This window comes from Crocodylus siamensis, chromosome 1, assembly GCF_052110815.1.
Source record: "Crocodylus siamensis isolate JL-2025a chromosome 1, ASM5211081v1, whole genome shotgun sequence".
NCBI classification, from domain to species: domain Eukaryota; kingdom Metazoa; phylum Chordata; order Crocodylia; family Crocodylidae; genus Crocodylus; species Crocodylus siamensis.
This window is the reverse complement of record NC_143395.1, coordinates 70,869,357-70,887,478: the sequence shown is the minus strand read 5'-3', so window position 1 is coordinate 70,887,478 and position 18,122 is coordinate 70,869,357. Positions and strand designations below refer to the sequence as shown.

The window sequence follows — 18,122 nt, the reverse complement described above, 5'->3', positions numbered from 1 at the left end:
TACTATGCCAGAATAATTTCCTCCATCTTGCATGTCAGCCGCTCTGCAAATACATAGAATCATAGAAAGTTAGGGTTGGAAGGGACCTCAGGAGGTCATCCCCAACTAGGTCATTCCAGCCAAAGCTTTGTCTAGTCAGGCTTTGAAAACCTCCAAGGGTGGAGCTTCCATCACCTCTCTGGGTAACTGGTTCCAGTGTTTTATTACCTTCCTAGTGAGAACATTCTTCCTAATATCTAACCTAAACTTCCCTTGCTGCAACTTGAGACCATTGCTGCTTATTCTGTCATCTGCCACCACTGAGAACACTTTAGCTCCATCCTCATTCAAACCCCCCTTCAGGTAGTTGAAGGCTGCTATTAAGTCCCCTCTCAGTCTCCTCTTCTCTAAACTAAATAAGCCCAGTTTTCTCGGTCTTTCCTCATAAGTCATGTCCCCCAGCCCCCTCACTATTTTTGTTACCCTCTGCTGAACTCCCTCCAATTTGTCCACATCCTTTCTGTAGTGGGGTGCTCAAAACTGAACACAGTTCTCCAGATGTGGCCTCACCAGTGCTGAATAGAGGGGAATAATTACTTCCCTTGACCTGCCGCCAACACACCTACCAACATAGCCCAGTATGCTGATAGCCTTCATGGCAACAAGGGCACATGGTGGCTCATATTCAGCTCGTTCATTGCATGAATGACGCGTGCCTCTGGAGACTGGGGGGGGCATGGCGACCACCCGCAGGTGGCAGTGACAGCGGCAAGCTGACCAGGAGTTGGCAACTACCAGCAGACACTACCAGCAGTGATCAGCGACCACCCTCAAGACACCCCTGGCAGCGTTGGCAGTGGCCAGTGGTGATCAGTGACCACACGCTACCAACAGTGTCAGTGGTGAGGGGGGCGGGTGGCAAGTGGTGACTGCCCACAGGTTCCACCGGCAGCGGCCAATCACAGGGGGTGCTCCACCAGTCTCAGGGGGGTGCACCTGCATGCACCCCCTGTGAGTCACTAATAGTTCACTGTAACCCCCAGGTCCTTTTCTGCAGAGCTGCTGCCTATCCAGTCAGCCCCCAGCCTGTACTGGTGTATGGGATCATTCCATCCTACGTGCAGGATTTTTCACTTGTCCGTGTTGAACCCCATGAGATTTCTTTTGGCCCAATCCTCAAATTTGTGTATATCACTGCTGACGTATGTCAGTATTATGTTTTTCATCTTCATTACTATATGCATTAAGCTGGCAATCATAGAGTCATAGGGCTAGAAGGGACCCCAAAGGATCATCGAGTCCAGCCCCCTGCATGAGCAGTAAAGACATCTGGGGTTAGACAACCCCAGCTAAGTGACCATGTGGTCTTCTCTTGAAGACCTCTAGGGTAAATGATTGCACCATCTCTGGGGGGAGCTTGTTCCATAGTTTGGACACCCTAGTTGTAATGAAGTTTTTCCTAATGTTCAGCCTGAAACTGTCTTCCAGGAGTTTGTGACCATTGTTTCTAGTTTTCCCCTAGGGTGCCCTGGTGAACAGTTGTTCGCTGAGACCCTGATGTGTGCCTCTGATATAGCAGTAAGCTGCAATCAGGTCCCCTCTCGGTCTTCTTTTCTTTAGGCTGAAGAGTCCGAGATCCCTCAGCCTCTCCTCGCTTGGCTTGCCATGCAAGTCCCTGATCATATGGGTGACCCTTCTCTGGACCCTCTCGAGCTTTAGCACATCCTTGTTGAAGTGCGGCACCCAGAACTGAATGCAATACTCCAGCTACAGCTACACCAATGTTGAGTAAAGCAGAAGAATCACTTCTTCGGATTTATTGGGGATGCATCGATTGATGCATGCCAGAGTTTTATTAGCCGTAGGGGCTACTGTGTCGCATTGCAGGCTCATATTCATGCGGGGGTCTATTGTTACCCCAAAATCCCTTTCATTTGTAGTGCTGGTCGGGTTAGCGATGCCCAGCCTGTAGGTGTGCTGGGGGTTCTTCCTTCCCAGATGCAGCATTTTGCATTTTTCTACATTGAACCTCATCTGATTCCATTCTGTGCAGCATGCCAATCTGTCCAGGTCTGCTTGTATCTGCAGCCTATCTACAGGTGTGTCCGCACAACCCCATATCTTGGTGTCTTCTGAGAACTTGGCCAATGGGCTTTTCACCCCCTCATCCAGGCCATTGACGAAGACATCGAACAACACTGGGCCAACCCCGGGGTATGCCGCTGCCCACATCTCGCCAGGACAACATAGATCCATTCATTTGGACTCTCTATGTCCTACACTGCAACCAGTTCTGCACCCGCTTGACAGTCCTACAGTTGAGCCTGATATCTTCCAGTGTCTTGGTTAAGTCTATTTCTAGGTCCTTCCCCTTCCCAAGTATGAACATTAAATGTATATGAAGTCCTTAATTTAAATTAAAATGTACAAGATATTTGTGCATGGATCACTTTTGCCTCTCTAATATTTGGATTTAATCCTTTTCTACTCCTTTAAATTTTATAACACCCAGGAATGCATTGCCCATGAGGTAGATAGTTTTTTAGTATTGTCTTCATCCACATAATAAATCAATTATGATAAGTAGAGATTGAAATATTTTGGCCTCAGTATCACTTCTAGAAATACTCCATTTATTTATTTTTTCTGGTGGTCTCCTTAATTTTTTCTATTAATATTTCTAGGAAAATAAGTAGTTGAGAACCAAAAAAACAAGAAGGAATATTATTATTTTAGAAAACAAAAAGGTGATTACAGTATCACAGTAGAGATACAGAAGTCCAAGAGGCACTTCTAATAAAAGCTTCATTTTATGGTTAAAATACTGCAGGGCAGGACAAAATTTTACTTTTGGGAGGGAGCACTAAGCTCTTATTTTTAAGAGAGAATTATAAGATCTCAGGTGGGATAGCCTTACTTGCTGGTCATAATGCTTTTCATTGAATGTTCATAGTTTTCTTGTTATCAAGGCTGTTTTTGTCAGCATTTTCTTAAATACTTTTTCTTCAGTTTGTATTACAGGAAAATTAGCTCCGGACTAAAATACGATAAACGTTTCAGGGAACAGTTTTTAAAATGTGTCTGAAAGATTATTTACAGCATAAAATTATTGTACTGCCTTGCTCCTAAAAGATCATGTCTTAAAATCTAAAAACACTTGCGTTACAATGAATAATGATATGCATTTTGTAGTTTATTTCAAATTGAAAAGAATTTAAAATATAATTATAGTTTAGAGGCAAGTTTATAGTTTAGACATTTTGAAAAATGTCACTGGAGTGTCCTATTTTTATTTTCAACTTAAGTATTAAACTTACTCAGTCACATCCTTATCCTGAACATATGTATCAATGGGACTACTACATAATAGTAAAATTAGATCTGAGCATCAGTATTTTGAAGGATTACATGTCAGAATTGAAGTAGTGAGGTCAGCATGGTTTCTAAAAAATACTTCCTTCTTCCAGAGGTTGTCCAAATCAGCAGCAGAACTAGGACAGGGTGAGTGGGACAGCAGCCTCTGGGAGCTGGCTATGAGAGAGTGTAAAAATCCTTCCCCCCCACCATCCCTTGGAGTCTTTACTACAGCAGGCCCAGTTCTGTGTGGCCCCTGCCTGGCCATAAGAGCAGCCCCACACCCAGTAGTGCCTTTTGGGGGTAGAGGCTAAGTGGAATAGTGTTCCCCCTCAGCCCTCAGGAAGTTTTTTCACAGCTAGTACAGCCCTGCACCCAGTAGCATGCCTGGGGAAGTGGGAGTGAACATGGCCCATGGGGTGGCTATCAGGGAGCCCGTGCCAGGGGACTGCTGTGCTAAACTTTCTCTTTTCCTGCTGCCTGTGCTGCCTTCACAGGGAAGGCAGTGTCAGCTACAGCAGCAGCAGTACAGTAACAGCTGACTTTCGATGGCAGAGAGCCACAAGAACATAGTCAGACCAATGGTCCATCTAGCCCAGTATTGTCTCTCCAACAGTGGCAGGAGTGGATGCTTTAGAGAGAGAGCATTGAACTGGATATACCTAGAGTGATCTATCCCCTATTTTGTATCTTCCCTAAGATCCATTGTTATAGGTTTAGTGATGACAGAGAAAACATCTCCAACTGTTCTGCCCAAGAGCTGTTAATAGGTCTATCATCCATGAATGTTTCTAGTCCCTCTTTGAATGTGGCTGTGCTGTTTGGCTCTACCAGATCCTGTGACAATGAATTCCCCAAGTTACACATTGCATACAAATGTAGTACTTGTTAGTTATAAACCCATCTCCTCCTAATTTCAGTGGGTGCCCCCTAGTTTTACTATTCTGGGACTTGGTGAATAACAGTTTCATGTTCACTCAGTCCACACCCTTCATTATTTTATAAACCTATCTTATATCCCCCCTGTCAGCATAATTATTTCCAAACTAAAGAGTCCTAATCTTTCTAGTCCATGGTTAGGCAATTATTTCAACTGGAGAGCCACTTAATGAGTTTTGGTGAGCTGTCAAGGGCTGCATGCATAACTGCACCCCCTGGCTGCCATATTGGGACTAGAAGTCACGCCCCTTAACCCCAACCTCTGCCACCAGAAGTCCCTCCCCTTCTTTGCACCAGCCCCTGCCCCCCCCCCAAATACTCCTTTTGGGAGGAGGGGGTTGCCATCTTAGAACCAGAAAAAAACCAAATCATACAGAAGTCTATAACGTATTTTAATTTTATTACAAAAAAATGTTTGTCATGATTTGTGTTTGCTTAGTTTGTATAGAGGTGATTGTGTAATAATTCAAAAATAAAGTCTTACCCTTGTATATTGTATATGGGAGGTGTGGTTGGGGTGTGGGTGTATAGTGAGGTGGGGGAGTGTGTATGGTGGTGGGGTGTGGGATTGTTCAGTGGGTGTGGCTGTGTTGGGGGAATAGGATATGTTGGCTGGTGTATATATGTCGGTGGGGGTTGTAGGGGCAGGGTGTGAGGTTTGTGGGGTGGGGGTGTGTGGGGACTCCGCACACACTCTCCCCCATGGCACGCAGCCCCTGCTGCCAGAAGCAACAGGAGGCAGAAGCACTCAGGGTACTTGTGCCCAGTGCTGGTGCTGGCATCCAGCTAGGTGTGGCTCCAGTGAGTGCTGCATGCAAGAGGAGGAGTGCAGCTTGCCCAGCCACCTCTATTGTGGGGGCTCTCTGTGTTGCATGTGCAGCTCCAGCACTCGCAGTGGAGGAAGTCCCGCACTGTATTCTGCAGGGAAGCAGTGGCTGAGGCTCCCTCCAGTCCCAGCTGAGTCTGGGGACCTGCACAGCATGGAGTGGGGAAGGCAGTTGGCTTCAACACATGGCTTCCTTCAGTGCCAGTGTGGGAGATGCACATGCGCTGTGTGGAGCCCCCACGATAGAGGCTTCTGAGCAGGCTGCACTCCTCCCCTGTCCCCCACGTGCAGCACTGGCTGGAGCCACACCCTGCCAGGCACCAGCACCTGCACTGGGCATAAGCACTCCTACCTGCTGCTGCTGTTGGCAGCAGAGGCTGCACACCATGTGGTGGAGTGTTTCAGGAGGTTCCCATACCCCCACCCCACACCCTCCCTAAAATCCATACCCTGCCCAGCCAAGCTCCGCATTCCTGCAGCCCCCCTGGACATGGGCTTCACACTGCTCTCCACGTTTCCACCTAGCTGCAGCTTCACCACCTTGTCCAAGCCCCTGCCCCCACCCCTGCTTCCCCACCTGCTGCCCAGAGCGAGCTGGATGCCTCAAAAGCCAAGCAGGTTCCCAGGGGGGCAGCTGCAGTAGGGGCAGTAGCAGCCCTGCCTGGAAGCTGCGTGCTGGCCGGGCTGGGCCCTTCTGCCTACAAGGGTGAGAGTGAGGCTTAACAGGGTATGTTGTGGGGGGGGTGCATATGTGTGGGTGCCTCACTCCCACCCTTGTGGGCAGATGGGTTGAGCGGGGTACAGTTCATTGGTGGGCACTGCAGGCAGATGAAAGTGCCTGGTGGGCCAATGGGCTGTATTTTGCATGCCCCTGTTCTAGTTTCTCCTAGTAGGACAACTGATTTATATTCCTGGTCATTTTGGTTGCTGTTCCCTGTACTTTTTGTAGTTCTACTACAACAGGGGCAGGCAACATATGGCCCGTGGCCCACCAGGCCATTCTATCTGGCCCACGGGACCCCTAAAAAATTTAGAAAATTAATATTTATCTTCCCCTGGATGCCTGTCAAAGCTGACAAGCCAGGGCAGTAGGACCCAGGGAGAGCGTCAGCAGGACTAAACAGCCCACCCCACCCACCCCCAGCCATTTCACTCCCTTCCTGCCCCCACCCTGCTCTAGCACCATGTGGCTGCCAGCTGCATCACCAGATCAGGAAGCACGGGGCTGCACTGGTAGGGGGAGGGTGTGAGGGCAGGCAGGCAGGGACTGTGGTGGGGGGGCAGAGGCTCTGTGTGTATGTGGGCAGGGACAGTATGGATGTGTGTGTGTGTGTGTGTATGCAGGCAGGGATTCTGTGTGGGGGGGGCAGGCAGAGAGTGTGTGTGCGTGCGCGCGTGCGTGCACACGCAGGGACAGTGCATGGGGGGGCAGGCAGGGACTCTGTGTGTGTGTGTGTGTGTGTGTGTGTGTGTTCATAGAGTGAGTCCCACACTCGCACCCCACCATACACATGCACCCACACCTCCCTCACACTGCCATATACACAGACCCCCCACATCCCTTCACACACCCAATCCCCCACAAACCCCGTACCCATCCACACACACGCACTCACATGTTCTCTTACCCCACGCACCCACAGCTCCCCGCAAACCTATACCCACCCCCCATAATAGAAATAGTAAGTCTACATTTTAAGCTATTGTGCAATCACCTATATATATACTAGACAAATGCATGTAAATCAGGACAAAAATATTTTTTGAAATCAAATTAATGCTGTAGATGTTTGCTTTTTAGAATATCATTTGTTATTTTTTCTGGTTGCTAGATGGCAAAACTGCCTCCTGAAAGGAGTACTTTCGGGGGTAAGGGGAGGGACTCCTAGTGGCAAAGGTCAGGGGATGGGGGTCGGGACTTTCTGTCACAAGATGGCGACCAGGGGCAGATCTTCTGTCAAGGAGCAGGGCTACCAGTGCAACCCTCAACAGCTTGCCAAAGCTCGGTAAGCAGCCCTCCACCCAAAATAATTGCCAGCCCCTCTACTACAACCTTTTTTTGAGGTGTGGAGACCAAAACTGGATACAAATTCAACGTGTAGGTGCACCCATATGCTTGCCTTGGCATGACAATGTTCTCCATTGTTTTTAATTCCTTTTATTGTTGGGTTTTTTGGGTTGTCTCTGCACACTGAGCTAATGTTTTTAGAGAGCTGTGTCTACAAGCACTCCAAGGTATCTTTCCTGAGTCATAAAATCTAGTTCAGAACCCAGCATTGTGTACATATAGTTGAGATTATTTTTCTCCATGTACATTACCTTGCCTTTGTTGACACTGAAGTACATCTGCCATGTTTTTGCCCAGTTACCAAGCTTGATGTGAGATCCTTCTGCAGCTCTTCTCTGCCAGCTTGCGATTTGGTTATCCAGGTTAATTTGGTATCATCTGCAAACTTCACCGTATACTCCCTTGTCCAGATCATTGATGTAAATGTTGAACAAAATTGGGCCCAGAACAGATCCCTGTGGTACTTCAGATATGGCTTCAGACATTTTGTTGACAACCTTCTGCTTTCAATTTCTTTGCCACTTAGGCTCTGAGATTCCATCATTGGATCCACAGGATTGGTTTAAAGCTGAACTGGATTGTTTTCCTCTGTCTATTCACTTGCTTTGGCTAAGGCATTTTTGGTAGCCAGATTGAATGTTCCTGTCAACATGCCCTCCAAAGTGCTTGCCTCTTCTGTTGACCTGAATCTCTTAAGACAGTTGGATCAGCCTGCACATAGATCCAGCTTCCCTGCACATTACAGGTTGAATATTGACTAGTTGGTGGGCTTAGTGAGAGTGGTCTTGTTGAATGTGAAGAATTCAATATGAAGGGTTTCACTGGGCCAAGGTGGGCTAAGAAATGGAAGAGATTCTCAGCATGGCTAAGCATGATCAATTTTAAACAATACCCAACTACTGGATTGTGCTGATTGTTCAGGACCACCCTTCATTTTGTTCTACTTCATTTAACATCTATTTCAGCCCCATCCAAAGATGCCCATTCAAGTGCAGACAGATTCCTGAAGGGCCTTGCCTATTTTTTTCCCTCCCTGTTAGGGAGCCTCCATCTTCCTGGGACTTCAGTTTGGCTTACCATAGGTTTGATGTAGCCTCCATTTCAGCCCTTGGAAACTTGCTGTCTGTAACAAGTATCCATGAAAAAAGTATTAGTTAGCTGCAATTATATCGGTCTTGAAAACTGGAGAAATACAGCCTGTTTTCCCAGAACCTCTATGTATAATTGTTCATAGGGTAAAGTCACCCTCAGGTTTTCCAGATGTTTTGCTTCAGATTATAGCCACTGATTTTTATTTAACCAAATGTTATATTTCCCTGTTGCAGGGAGGCTAGATTAAATATATTGGTTGTGCTCAGAGTACTGAATTATTATTTATATAAGACTGGACTTGTCCTGATAAGCAAATGAGTCTGCTGCAAGTCTGCTGGAGCGTGCTAATTAGCATGCTCCAGCGGCCTCCGCATCATGTGTATTCAGCGTCCCTGCATTTCAAAATGGTGGCAGGGGCACTTTAACTAAAGCCCATCAAATGAGAGTGAGAGAGAGAACATAGCCTTCCAGCATTTTCTCTCCCTTCTGCCTCCTCCTCCGTACTGCCCCAGGAAGACAGTGTTTCACTTGCTTGTTTTTCCTGCTCAAGCAAGGAGAGAATACAGCCCCCACATTATGGTATAGGGAACGATGACCTGAGCAGTCTGGATCAGCCAGTCAGGGGGGCCCTATGCACAACTGCCATCTGTTGCCAGGCAAACTAAGGGAGCCTGTAGAGCATGCTAAGATGTGTGTGCAGGGGTGCCTTCTGCCTGCACAGTATTAACACTGCAAGCTTTCCACCCTTCAGGTCCTTAGATTCAAATGCCCCTACAGATGGCCCTGGGTAATTTTTTCTATCAGGAGAACAAACTTGGGAGAATTCAGAATTATTTGTAGTGTTTATGCAGCCACAATTGTGTGTGTGTGTGTGTGTGTATAAAAACTAAAAATTAGTTTAGTTACAGAACTAATAGAACTTAGTTTAGTATTTCTTAAGTAAACATGCACAAATAAAGTTCTATTTTCCATACTGATATTTTAAAAATAACTGCCTTTAAATTTTATCAAGGAGTTAATTCAGTTGTGAAATTAAGATCTTTAATTCTCTATTGATTTTTTTTTTCTTTAAGTAGTGATTGCTATAATACCACTACTGTTGGAATTCAAAAAGGGGCATTGATTTCAGGAGGATATAAGTACAAGAAATAATAGCAGTGTCCACTGTTATCAGGTTTAGGCATCAGATAATAGAGGAGATGGTTTAAGGATAGTACTATGCAGCTGTGAAATCAGAAGGTAAGCTGTATGGTAAATTGTAAAAAGGGGTATTGGTAGGAGAAAATATGAAGGTGGACTGGTTGGTACATATATCTTCCTGAGGGTGTAATTGTGACTAGTCTGCAAAGATAAATGTTAATCATGTTTCTGAGAAGGTGCATTAGTTAAGATAATTAGGAAGAGATACCATTTTGCCACAAGTGGCATGTTGTGCCAGTATTTTGCCTGTTGTATGTAATATAAAAGCAAATTAATTCTAGATGCCAGAAGGAGATGAAATTACATTGCCCTAAAGGAGTACTGAAAAATAGGAAATGTACATCTGAGCTTTCTGATAGGTTAGCAGTGTAGGTTAAAATGAATTATTTAGGATTCAGGTATGCCCAGGCTTGTGCACAAGATACAGATTGCAGACAAAGTGCCTTCCCTAAACAAAAGAATTGGAGAGCATAAGTATTCCCACTTTTAACAGTTACTCAAAAGAAGGTTGACTGGGCAGGGTTGAATGCTGAAAATATAGGCTGTGCTGGAAAAGTTGCTGCTGCGACGTGGGCTTCTCCAGAGCTGCAAGATAAATTATGTCTAAGTTAACCTGCATTATTATCAGATGCTCTCACTGTGGTCTTCTGGATTGGTGGGTGCCAACGCTTTTGGCCGATGTGTTTGAATTAGCCCCACACCCTCCCCCAGTGCCACTCCAATCCCCTTCCTCTGCCCAATCTCCTGCTTTGTTTTCTGCCTAATCTCCTGCTCTGCTTTCTGCCTCCTGCATAAACTGCTGTTGTGCTGGTTGTGGCATGCCACACACAGAGGTTGCCCATGCCACTTGTGGCACTTGTACAACAGGTTGGCTACCCCTGTCTTAGGTTTTCCCAGTGGCAGTCTATGTTTTAAAAGCCATAAATTGTTCTTATTAAGAAGGACCTTGGATTCAGCAAGTGTGTTGGTCATGTAAGTTTGATTGTTTGTTTAACAGAAGAGTGTTAGAGGAGTTGTGTTAAAACAAAATTGAATGCCAGTTAGCAAGTTTTGTATATTAGTGCCATAAGAATTAGGGAAGATCACTTAAAACTCATGCGTCACAACACTAGATGTCTATGTAAAATATAACAAGAAAACTACTGTCCCAGTTGTCCTTGTATACCCATGACATCTAGTTGCCCAGAATATGAGATGCTTAGAACCTCCCAAAACTACCAAGTGGCTACAAAACCTTCTGCATTTCCACTTCTTACAGGAAGGTGACATCATGTCTTCATCCTGCAGAGAAGGGCCATCCCAATAGTTATGTGAACTTCGCCTTCATCTGTGCTGAATGCATATTTCTTCATTGTTGTGTTTTGTGTTCTGTACATTGGAAGTGATATGGAGAGAGACTGAGTGCAGGTGCTGTTAGAGAAAGGCACTATAAAAAACTTTTATGGAGTAATGAGGAAAAAAAGAGATTTAAAAAAAGACACTGCAGGATGAATCCCCTTTCCCTAGCATTTTCTCACTGTTTGTCCAGTTCTTTTTCTCATTTCTTTTTGCTCTTTCGTGTTCTGAAATGTGAAGGGACAGTTGCTTCCATCTTGACCAACTTGCTCTTCCCAGGCCCCTGCACTGCTCTACACTTTGGTTAACAGTGAGATGTAAAAAATGAGCACTTCCTGAGCTGAAACTAAAAAAAAAAAAGTATTCACTCATTATCAATATTGACATGTTCCGGATACCTAGGCTACAATGTGTATTAATAGTGGAATTACTTGCCACCAGATTAGGATTATTCTTAGCCACCATGAATTAAATCTTTCTTGATGTGGTATCTAAACACTGCAAACACCATTGATGGCTACTTAAATGTGTTGATCTTTTAACATTGTCTAGACTACAAGCCCTATAAAATTTGATTAAAAGGCTTTAAAAACAGATTTTTTGTTTGTTTGTGGGTTTAGTGGTTTTTATTGTCAGGAGGTCTTCTCATTTAGAGGGAAGTCAACCTGGAAGTATTTTCACAAATAAATATCAAAATCTAATTGATATAACAACCAATGCCAAACTTAAGGTGATATAAATATTCTTCATCTAATTCTTTCAGGTAAATGAAAAGATAAACCTATTTGGATCTAATAAAGTCAGGGTTACAGTTCTGTTTTATTTCAAATATAGCATATGAAGATTTGAACTAAAGAGTCCAGAATATAAAATCTAGAAAAGCTAGTTTTAACAGGGGAGGTTGTGCTCTTTCCTTTTCTGATACTATGGAGGGACAGTTGCTTCCAGTTTGAACTTTGCCCTCCCCAACCCCCTCCATTGCTTTACACTTCTGCTTAAGAGAAAACTGTAAAGGGTAAGAAATAAAAATCATAGAGAAGTAGAGCTGACCTCCATAGGTCTTCTAATCCAACTCCCTGTCTGACAGGATCATCCCTATCCAAACATCCTATACAAAGCTATAATTTAATCTCTTAGTAAAACTACAGTTAACCCTGACACAACAAAAGACATAACACACTAACCTGTCACAGGTAAAGCAGGGGGACCACAGCAGCCAATGTTCTGCTTTTGTAAAGATTGTTACTATAAACTCAAGAGATCCCAGGAAGCAAACCACACCTCCTGGTATAGAGAAAGGTAACAGGCCCCAGAGTCCATACTAATCTGGCCATAAGGTAAAACTTCTTCCTGAATTTTGGCAAACAGGAGGTTCCTGGCTTGAAGGTCTTGCCTCTCTGCTCAGGTTCATACTAAGTCCCAGCAGGAGCATTGATACATCCCAGTCAAAATCCCAGAAAACCAGCAAACCACCGAAACATCAGAAATACCCATATTAGAACATAGGTATAGCTAGCCCTATATCATCCCCAACCAGTGACTCTGTCCAACCTCTTCTTGAACACCTCCAGTGATGGAGAGTCCATAACTTCCATGGGCCAGAGGTTCTCAAACTGTAGTCTGTGGACCACCACTGGTCCGCAAGCTCCATTCAGGTGGTCCTCAGAAAGGTTACAAAACAATCGAAAATATCTGTATTTGTAAGGTAAGACTGCTGATATTAAAATAAGAGTATTGTGCTTTGATTTGTAGAACAAAAAAAGTTTAAGTGGTCTGCCAAGACCCTTAGCAATTTTCAAGTGGTCCATGAAAAAATAAGTTTGAGAACCACTGCCCTAGGCCATCTATTCCACTGCCTCGCTATTTCAACAGTGAAGAAGTTCTTTCCTGCTATCCAATCTAAACCTACTTTGCTGCTACTTCAAGCCATTGGTCTGTATCCTAGTCTCTACAGCAAGATTTAATTAGTGGTGGCTAAAAATAATCTGGGGGTAAGTAATTTCACTATTAATACACATTGTAGCCTAGGTATGTGGAACGCGTCAATATTGATAATAAGTGAATACCTCCTTTTAGTTTCAGCTCAGGAAGCTGCAGTATTATTCAGTCATTGCCATTGTCAAGGGTCGCTATTTCAGAAGCTATTTTGTTGATTCTTACTACCTTACCTCTCACCTTTTACATCTCACTATTAAGCAAGACAGAAAAGGGATTTCCCCTCTTCTCTATGGCAGCCCTACAAGTATTTGAAGTCTGCTATCATGTTCTCTCTTAAGCACCTTTTCTGCAAGCTGAACATATCTAGTTCCTTCATCCTCACCTTGCATGCCTTGCTTTCCAAGCCCTTTATCATCCTTGTCACCTGCATCTGGACCCTCTCTGATTCTCCACATCCTTCTCAAAACATGGAGCACAATACTTCAGGGCTAAGTACAGACAGTCAAAAAGCCCAAGGCTGAATTGATTCAGTCTTTGCAGGTTAGTTTAAGCTGTGAAGATTGAACCAATAAGCGAATGAACAGATATTCACTTTTGATTCAGGAAATGCAGCCACATGCCTGCAGCAAGTGGGGCCTGAGGCTGGGTGGGGGCGGTTATCAAGGTGCAGGGGGGGGTGATCACAGGCTGGGGCTGGGTAGGGGGGTGATTGGGGGGCTTGGGGAGCAAGTGGGGGCTGGGGCCAGGCAGGACCCCTCCCCCGTGGTCCTCTCCCCCCTCCAGTAGCCCCCCGCGACCCTCTATTTACCTGGCACAGAACCCAGGTCCAGGGCCCTGCAGCCTGCACACTGCTTGCCCTAAATGGGCAGGCAGCTTGCTTCAGCACCAGGGCAAGGGCCAGCCATAAAAGACACTCTGGCTAGGTGCCAGAGCAACTCTGTGGCAGACCCAAGCTCCAGTTGTCTCATGGCATGGTCCGGGACCATAGCCTGCCCCGCTTTCTTTACCCAGGTTTTATTTTGATACAGGCAACCCCTGCTTAACACTTTTAATTCGTTCCAGAAAAAACGGATGTTAAGCAGAACATCACTATTAATACACATTGTAGCCTAGGTATGTGGAACGCGTCAATATTGATAATAAGTGAATACCCATTTCCCCATAGGAATTAAGGTAAATAGAGGTAATTGGGTACCATCACTTCCTGCTGCAGCTTCTCACCACCACCGCTGCCTCTCCCCACTCCACCCCTGGCCTCTTTGGCCCCACATGTCAGCCTGCTCCCCGCGCTCCTGCTGCCCCACCCTGGGCCCCTGCTGGCCCTGGCCCCAGGCATTGGCGGGGGCCCCACGCTCATGCCTACCCCCCCACCACTCGCTGCTTCTTGCCGCCACTGCTTCTCCCCACCCCTTGCCCATCAGTTGCTCTAGCACTATGTACCTACCAGCTTGGGCCCACATTCCTGCCACCCCGCCCTGGGCCCCTGCTGGCCCTGGCCCTGTAGCACCAGTGCAGGCCCCACATTCACACCTGCCCACTTGCTCCCACTCACCACTTCTCACTGCTGCCGCCGCCACCTTGCTAAGCACTGTAATGAAACTGGCTCAGCGCCAAGTGTAATAAGGTATGAATTTTAAATGAGTGCTATAGCGAAATAGTACTTAAGTAAAACCATGTTAAGCAGGGGTTGCCTGTACCTAAATATCAAGGTACCAAATTTTGTCCTCATGCTGCAAATATGCCACACGGGGAATATTTTTTTTGTTCCTGCACATGCGTCTTGCAGCGTCTTAAAGGGGTTTGAGACACTGCAAGAGGCACATGTGTGCTCATCTGGACACACCCTATAAATAGCTATAAAGCTACTTTTAGAATGTTAATATGGTGGAAACAAGAAACACAATAAGCAAACTCAAGGGACCAAATGATGGGACCATAATATAAATCTTTCTCTGTATAGTGTACATCCATAAATAGTAGTTATGTTACTTATTTGGGATTCTAATTTTGTATCCTGGAGCATGGAGTTTTGGTGGGGGAGGGAAGGTGGCTTTTTGAGCCCTTGAATAGCCCATCTAATGCAGACCAACCCATGAAATTATGCCTATTGAATTTGATTGTGTATCTTTTCTTCTGCCACAACTTCTGCTATGATACTGTGTTCAGTAAAAACTCATCTCTCTAGATATTGTATTCTTAGTTATTGTGGTACTGGAGAGGAAGAAAAATGTAACAAGTGAAAGGAATGAAAACCTTGTATGCTATTTTGTTCAGGGCAAAATAGGTACTTTGGTTGTTTCCTGGTAGCACCAAAGATACTTTTGTTTTCCATTAGTTTTTAATTTGAAATTCCTTTTAAAAAAAAAAAAAAAAAAAGCCTTACTGGTTTATGAATCTCTTCCAAAATGTTGCAAGGTACCTTGAATCCTTACAGTAGGAATCGTTCCCATTTTTCATTTAGTATGAACCCATTAGGCACTAGCATTTAACCACTGGTAAGCCTTCCTGTATGTGTGTATGTATGTTAGAAGGATTTAAAGAGGTCATTCATTGCCTGCCCTTGCTATAATGGGCTCAAACTAATTTGTTAGTTCCTCTTTCCCTTCCAATATATTAGGGGAAAATATGAATATAATTTCTAATCTTGAGGTTGAAAAGAAAGCACTGTTTTGACATCTCTTTATGCATAGCATTTGATTTTTCCATTTTGCAAAATACCACTAATCCAAATTCACAGTGAATCGCCTTCCAGCGGAGGTGTTAAACCCTTTCTGTCCAAATCAGGGCACCCGACCCTTTGGTCTTTTCACAAGCTGAACCACTTGCCTCGTGGGGCTGGATTCAGCCCATGGGGTTTTTGCCATGGCTGACTGACCCTTGCATAGAGGCATTAATCCCTGTTGTTTCAGCACAGCTCCAGAACCCAGAGTTAATATCATTCACATTTTCCCCTATTCCCCCATGTACCCCACTGGAGTTTCTGGTTGTCCCTGGTGACTAATACCTATGTCGGGGGAAACAGGGAGGAAAGGATGAATCACAGTGACATTATTTCCCTGGGTTACAGAGCTGGGCCTTAATGGTAGCTCCAGCAGCTGCAGGAATTAATACTGTGACCTCTACAGGGCAAGCAGTACAGCACTCCAGTGCATTCATCTGTCCCACTTTACCTCACAGGCATCTATTGTTTCATATTCTCTGGAATTACATGTCCCTGGTGCTTAATATTTCTAATCTTCCTGGTAATATTGACCACTTGCACACTATCTGACCTAGCTGCAGAAACCAAATTAATTTATAATCAGAAGTATCAACACATTTTTGAACCAGTTCACCCTTTTGCTAGCAGAAATTTTGGTGCCACACTGTGGCTTACTAAATGAAATCTAATGAATAGCACAGTGGTGACGAGGGACTGCTAAATGGCACAGCAGAGAGTCTTAGGGATTTTTTGTTATGCTGTTGGGGTAAGTTTTGTTATGGTGTTGGGGTCATATTGGTTATATCACTTCAGATAATGTTATTGTTAAACTTGCAACTTTAATGTTGAGTCTGTTTGCCTTCACTTATTTTAAAGCAGTAATTGAGTTGATACTATTACTTCGAAGGGCCATTACTAAACAGAAATATTATATGTCCCGTGGTTTTTGTTCATGACTGAGCACTGCCTGGTTCCTGTAGTGCTCCAGGATACCAAAAGTATTGTGAAATTGATTTGTGAAGCACTTCTTACAGTAGGAATTCAACACACTAATTTGCAGGAATGTGTTCCATCTTTACTATGTATCTTTTCTTTTTAACGAATTCATTCTACACACTGTTCTGTTCAATCATATTTTTCAATAGTATTTCTTTCTGGATCATAATTAAGCCTGTTACACTAACAGGGGTTTAATAACAACTATCACACTTGGAAAAATTTACTAGGCTATAAGAAATAAAGAGAGATCTTAAATGATGTTTTCCTTTTTTTTAGGCTCCTTACCCAGAATGTTGGTCTTCTTTATGTTGGAAGTTTTGACAGACCTTTTGCACATATTAAGGTATGACTAACAAGGTTGTTGGGTTTACCTAAAAGTCATTAAGATCTTGTATATTTCTTGAAATTTCAGAGTACTTCAGATGAATTAATACCATTTCAAGAAAAATGAAAAATAGTGTAATTTTCATTGTGTTCATCATGTTCTGGGATTATTTCCAGTGACATTTATGTATTTAGCTTGTCAAAAAAATTGAATGTTTTCTATCATCTTGTTTGATTAATTTTGACACTAGGTTAATGATCAGAAACAAAATGTTTATTTTTCAGGTTACTTTCTCAGTGACATTTCAAAACAAAGCCATCTTTTCAACTCCTAATCTTTCAAGTGATTTTGGACACGGAAGACATGGCATTAGAAAGCACAAGAGAATGTTTTCCCAACATTATTAGACTTTGTTATAAAGGACATGTAACACTTCCCAAAACATTCATCTTTTGTGATTTTAATGATTCTATTTTTCTGCTGAACTTTAAGTAGATCTCCTGCTTCTAACAGCTGATTGCTAGTGAAGCTTTGGGAAAGCCTACTGGTTTGGATGAAAATTTCATTGTGGAGTTTCCTGAGGGTAAAGCAAGATCCTCCCAGAAAAGCCATTAGCACAGTTTTGCATTCACCTGAGATGAGATGTGAAATCTGATTTTGGAGTGTGGGCTGGAGTCTAGGTTTTGCATATTGTAAATGTGTGTCCTGATCAATCAATCTGAGGTTGGTTATTTTCAATCTGTCTTGTTTTCATGAAACAGTTAAAGGGTCTCATTTATATTGTACATTGAAATGCAAACATTTGCAAGATTTCAATGTTTTAATTATTTGGCCAGCCCTAATAAATTAATTCTCTCTCTCTCGTTCTCTTCCCCCCACAAACTATTGATACTTTTAAATCAAAACCCAAAATTTAAGAATTTATTCAAAACCTTAGGAAACATGTACTATCTTCCTACATCCCTAAATTTACATCATTTAACTGATTTGACTTGCAAACTATTTTAAGTGTTCCTCTCTGAAACCTTATATGGCAAGATGTTTCATCTCAAGTGAATGTTTATATCCTAAAGTGTAACTCTTTCCAAAATAGTGTTTGCATCAATGAAAATGTTCAATAGAATCTTAATTTATATAAAAAAAGTGGCCATTCTGTAAGTATCTGGATGCCTCAGGAAGAAAAGATAAAACATTAGAAAAACAGTTGAAGTAACACATCTGAAAACTATCCTAAAAAAGTTAATTGGTGGAGGTCAATCCTTCTTTGTAATCTGTTCCACCCTCATTAATCAGGGAATCCAACACACTATTGAAATATTATTTGCACTAGATACTTGTTATGTTGTGACAACATGATTTTTACAGC

The 18,122-nt window shown here is 43.7% G+C and overlaps 1 protein-coding gene across 3 annotated transcripts in view; it reads left to right on the top strand.

The window, feature by feature from the left end:
- RNGTT (RNA guanylyltransferase and 5'-phosphatase) overlaps window positions 1-18,122 on the top strand; it is a 398,444-nt gene that overhangs the window by 341,850 nt on the left and 38,472 nt on the right. For all 3 annotated transcript variants that reach the window (XM_090036469.1, XM_090036479.1, XM_090036459.1), the window contains one exon: window positions 16,708-16,774. In XM_090036469.1, the coding sequence (XP_089892595.1) occupies window positions 16,708-16,774 (67 nt within the window). The remainder of the gene's footprint in view (window positions 1-16,707; window positions 16,775-18,122) is intronic.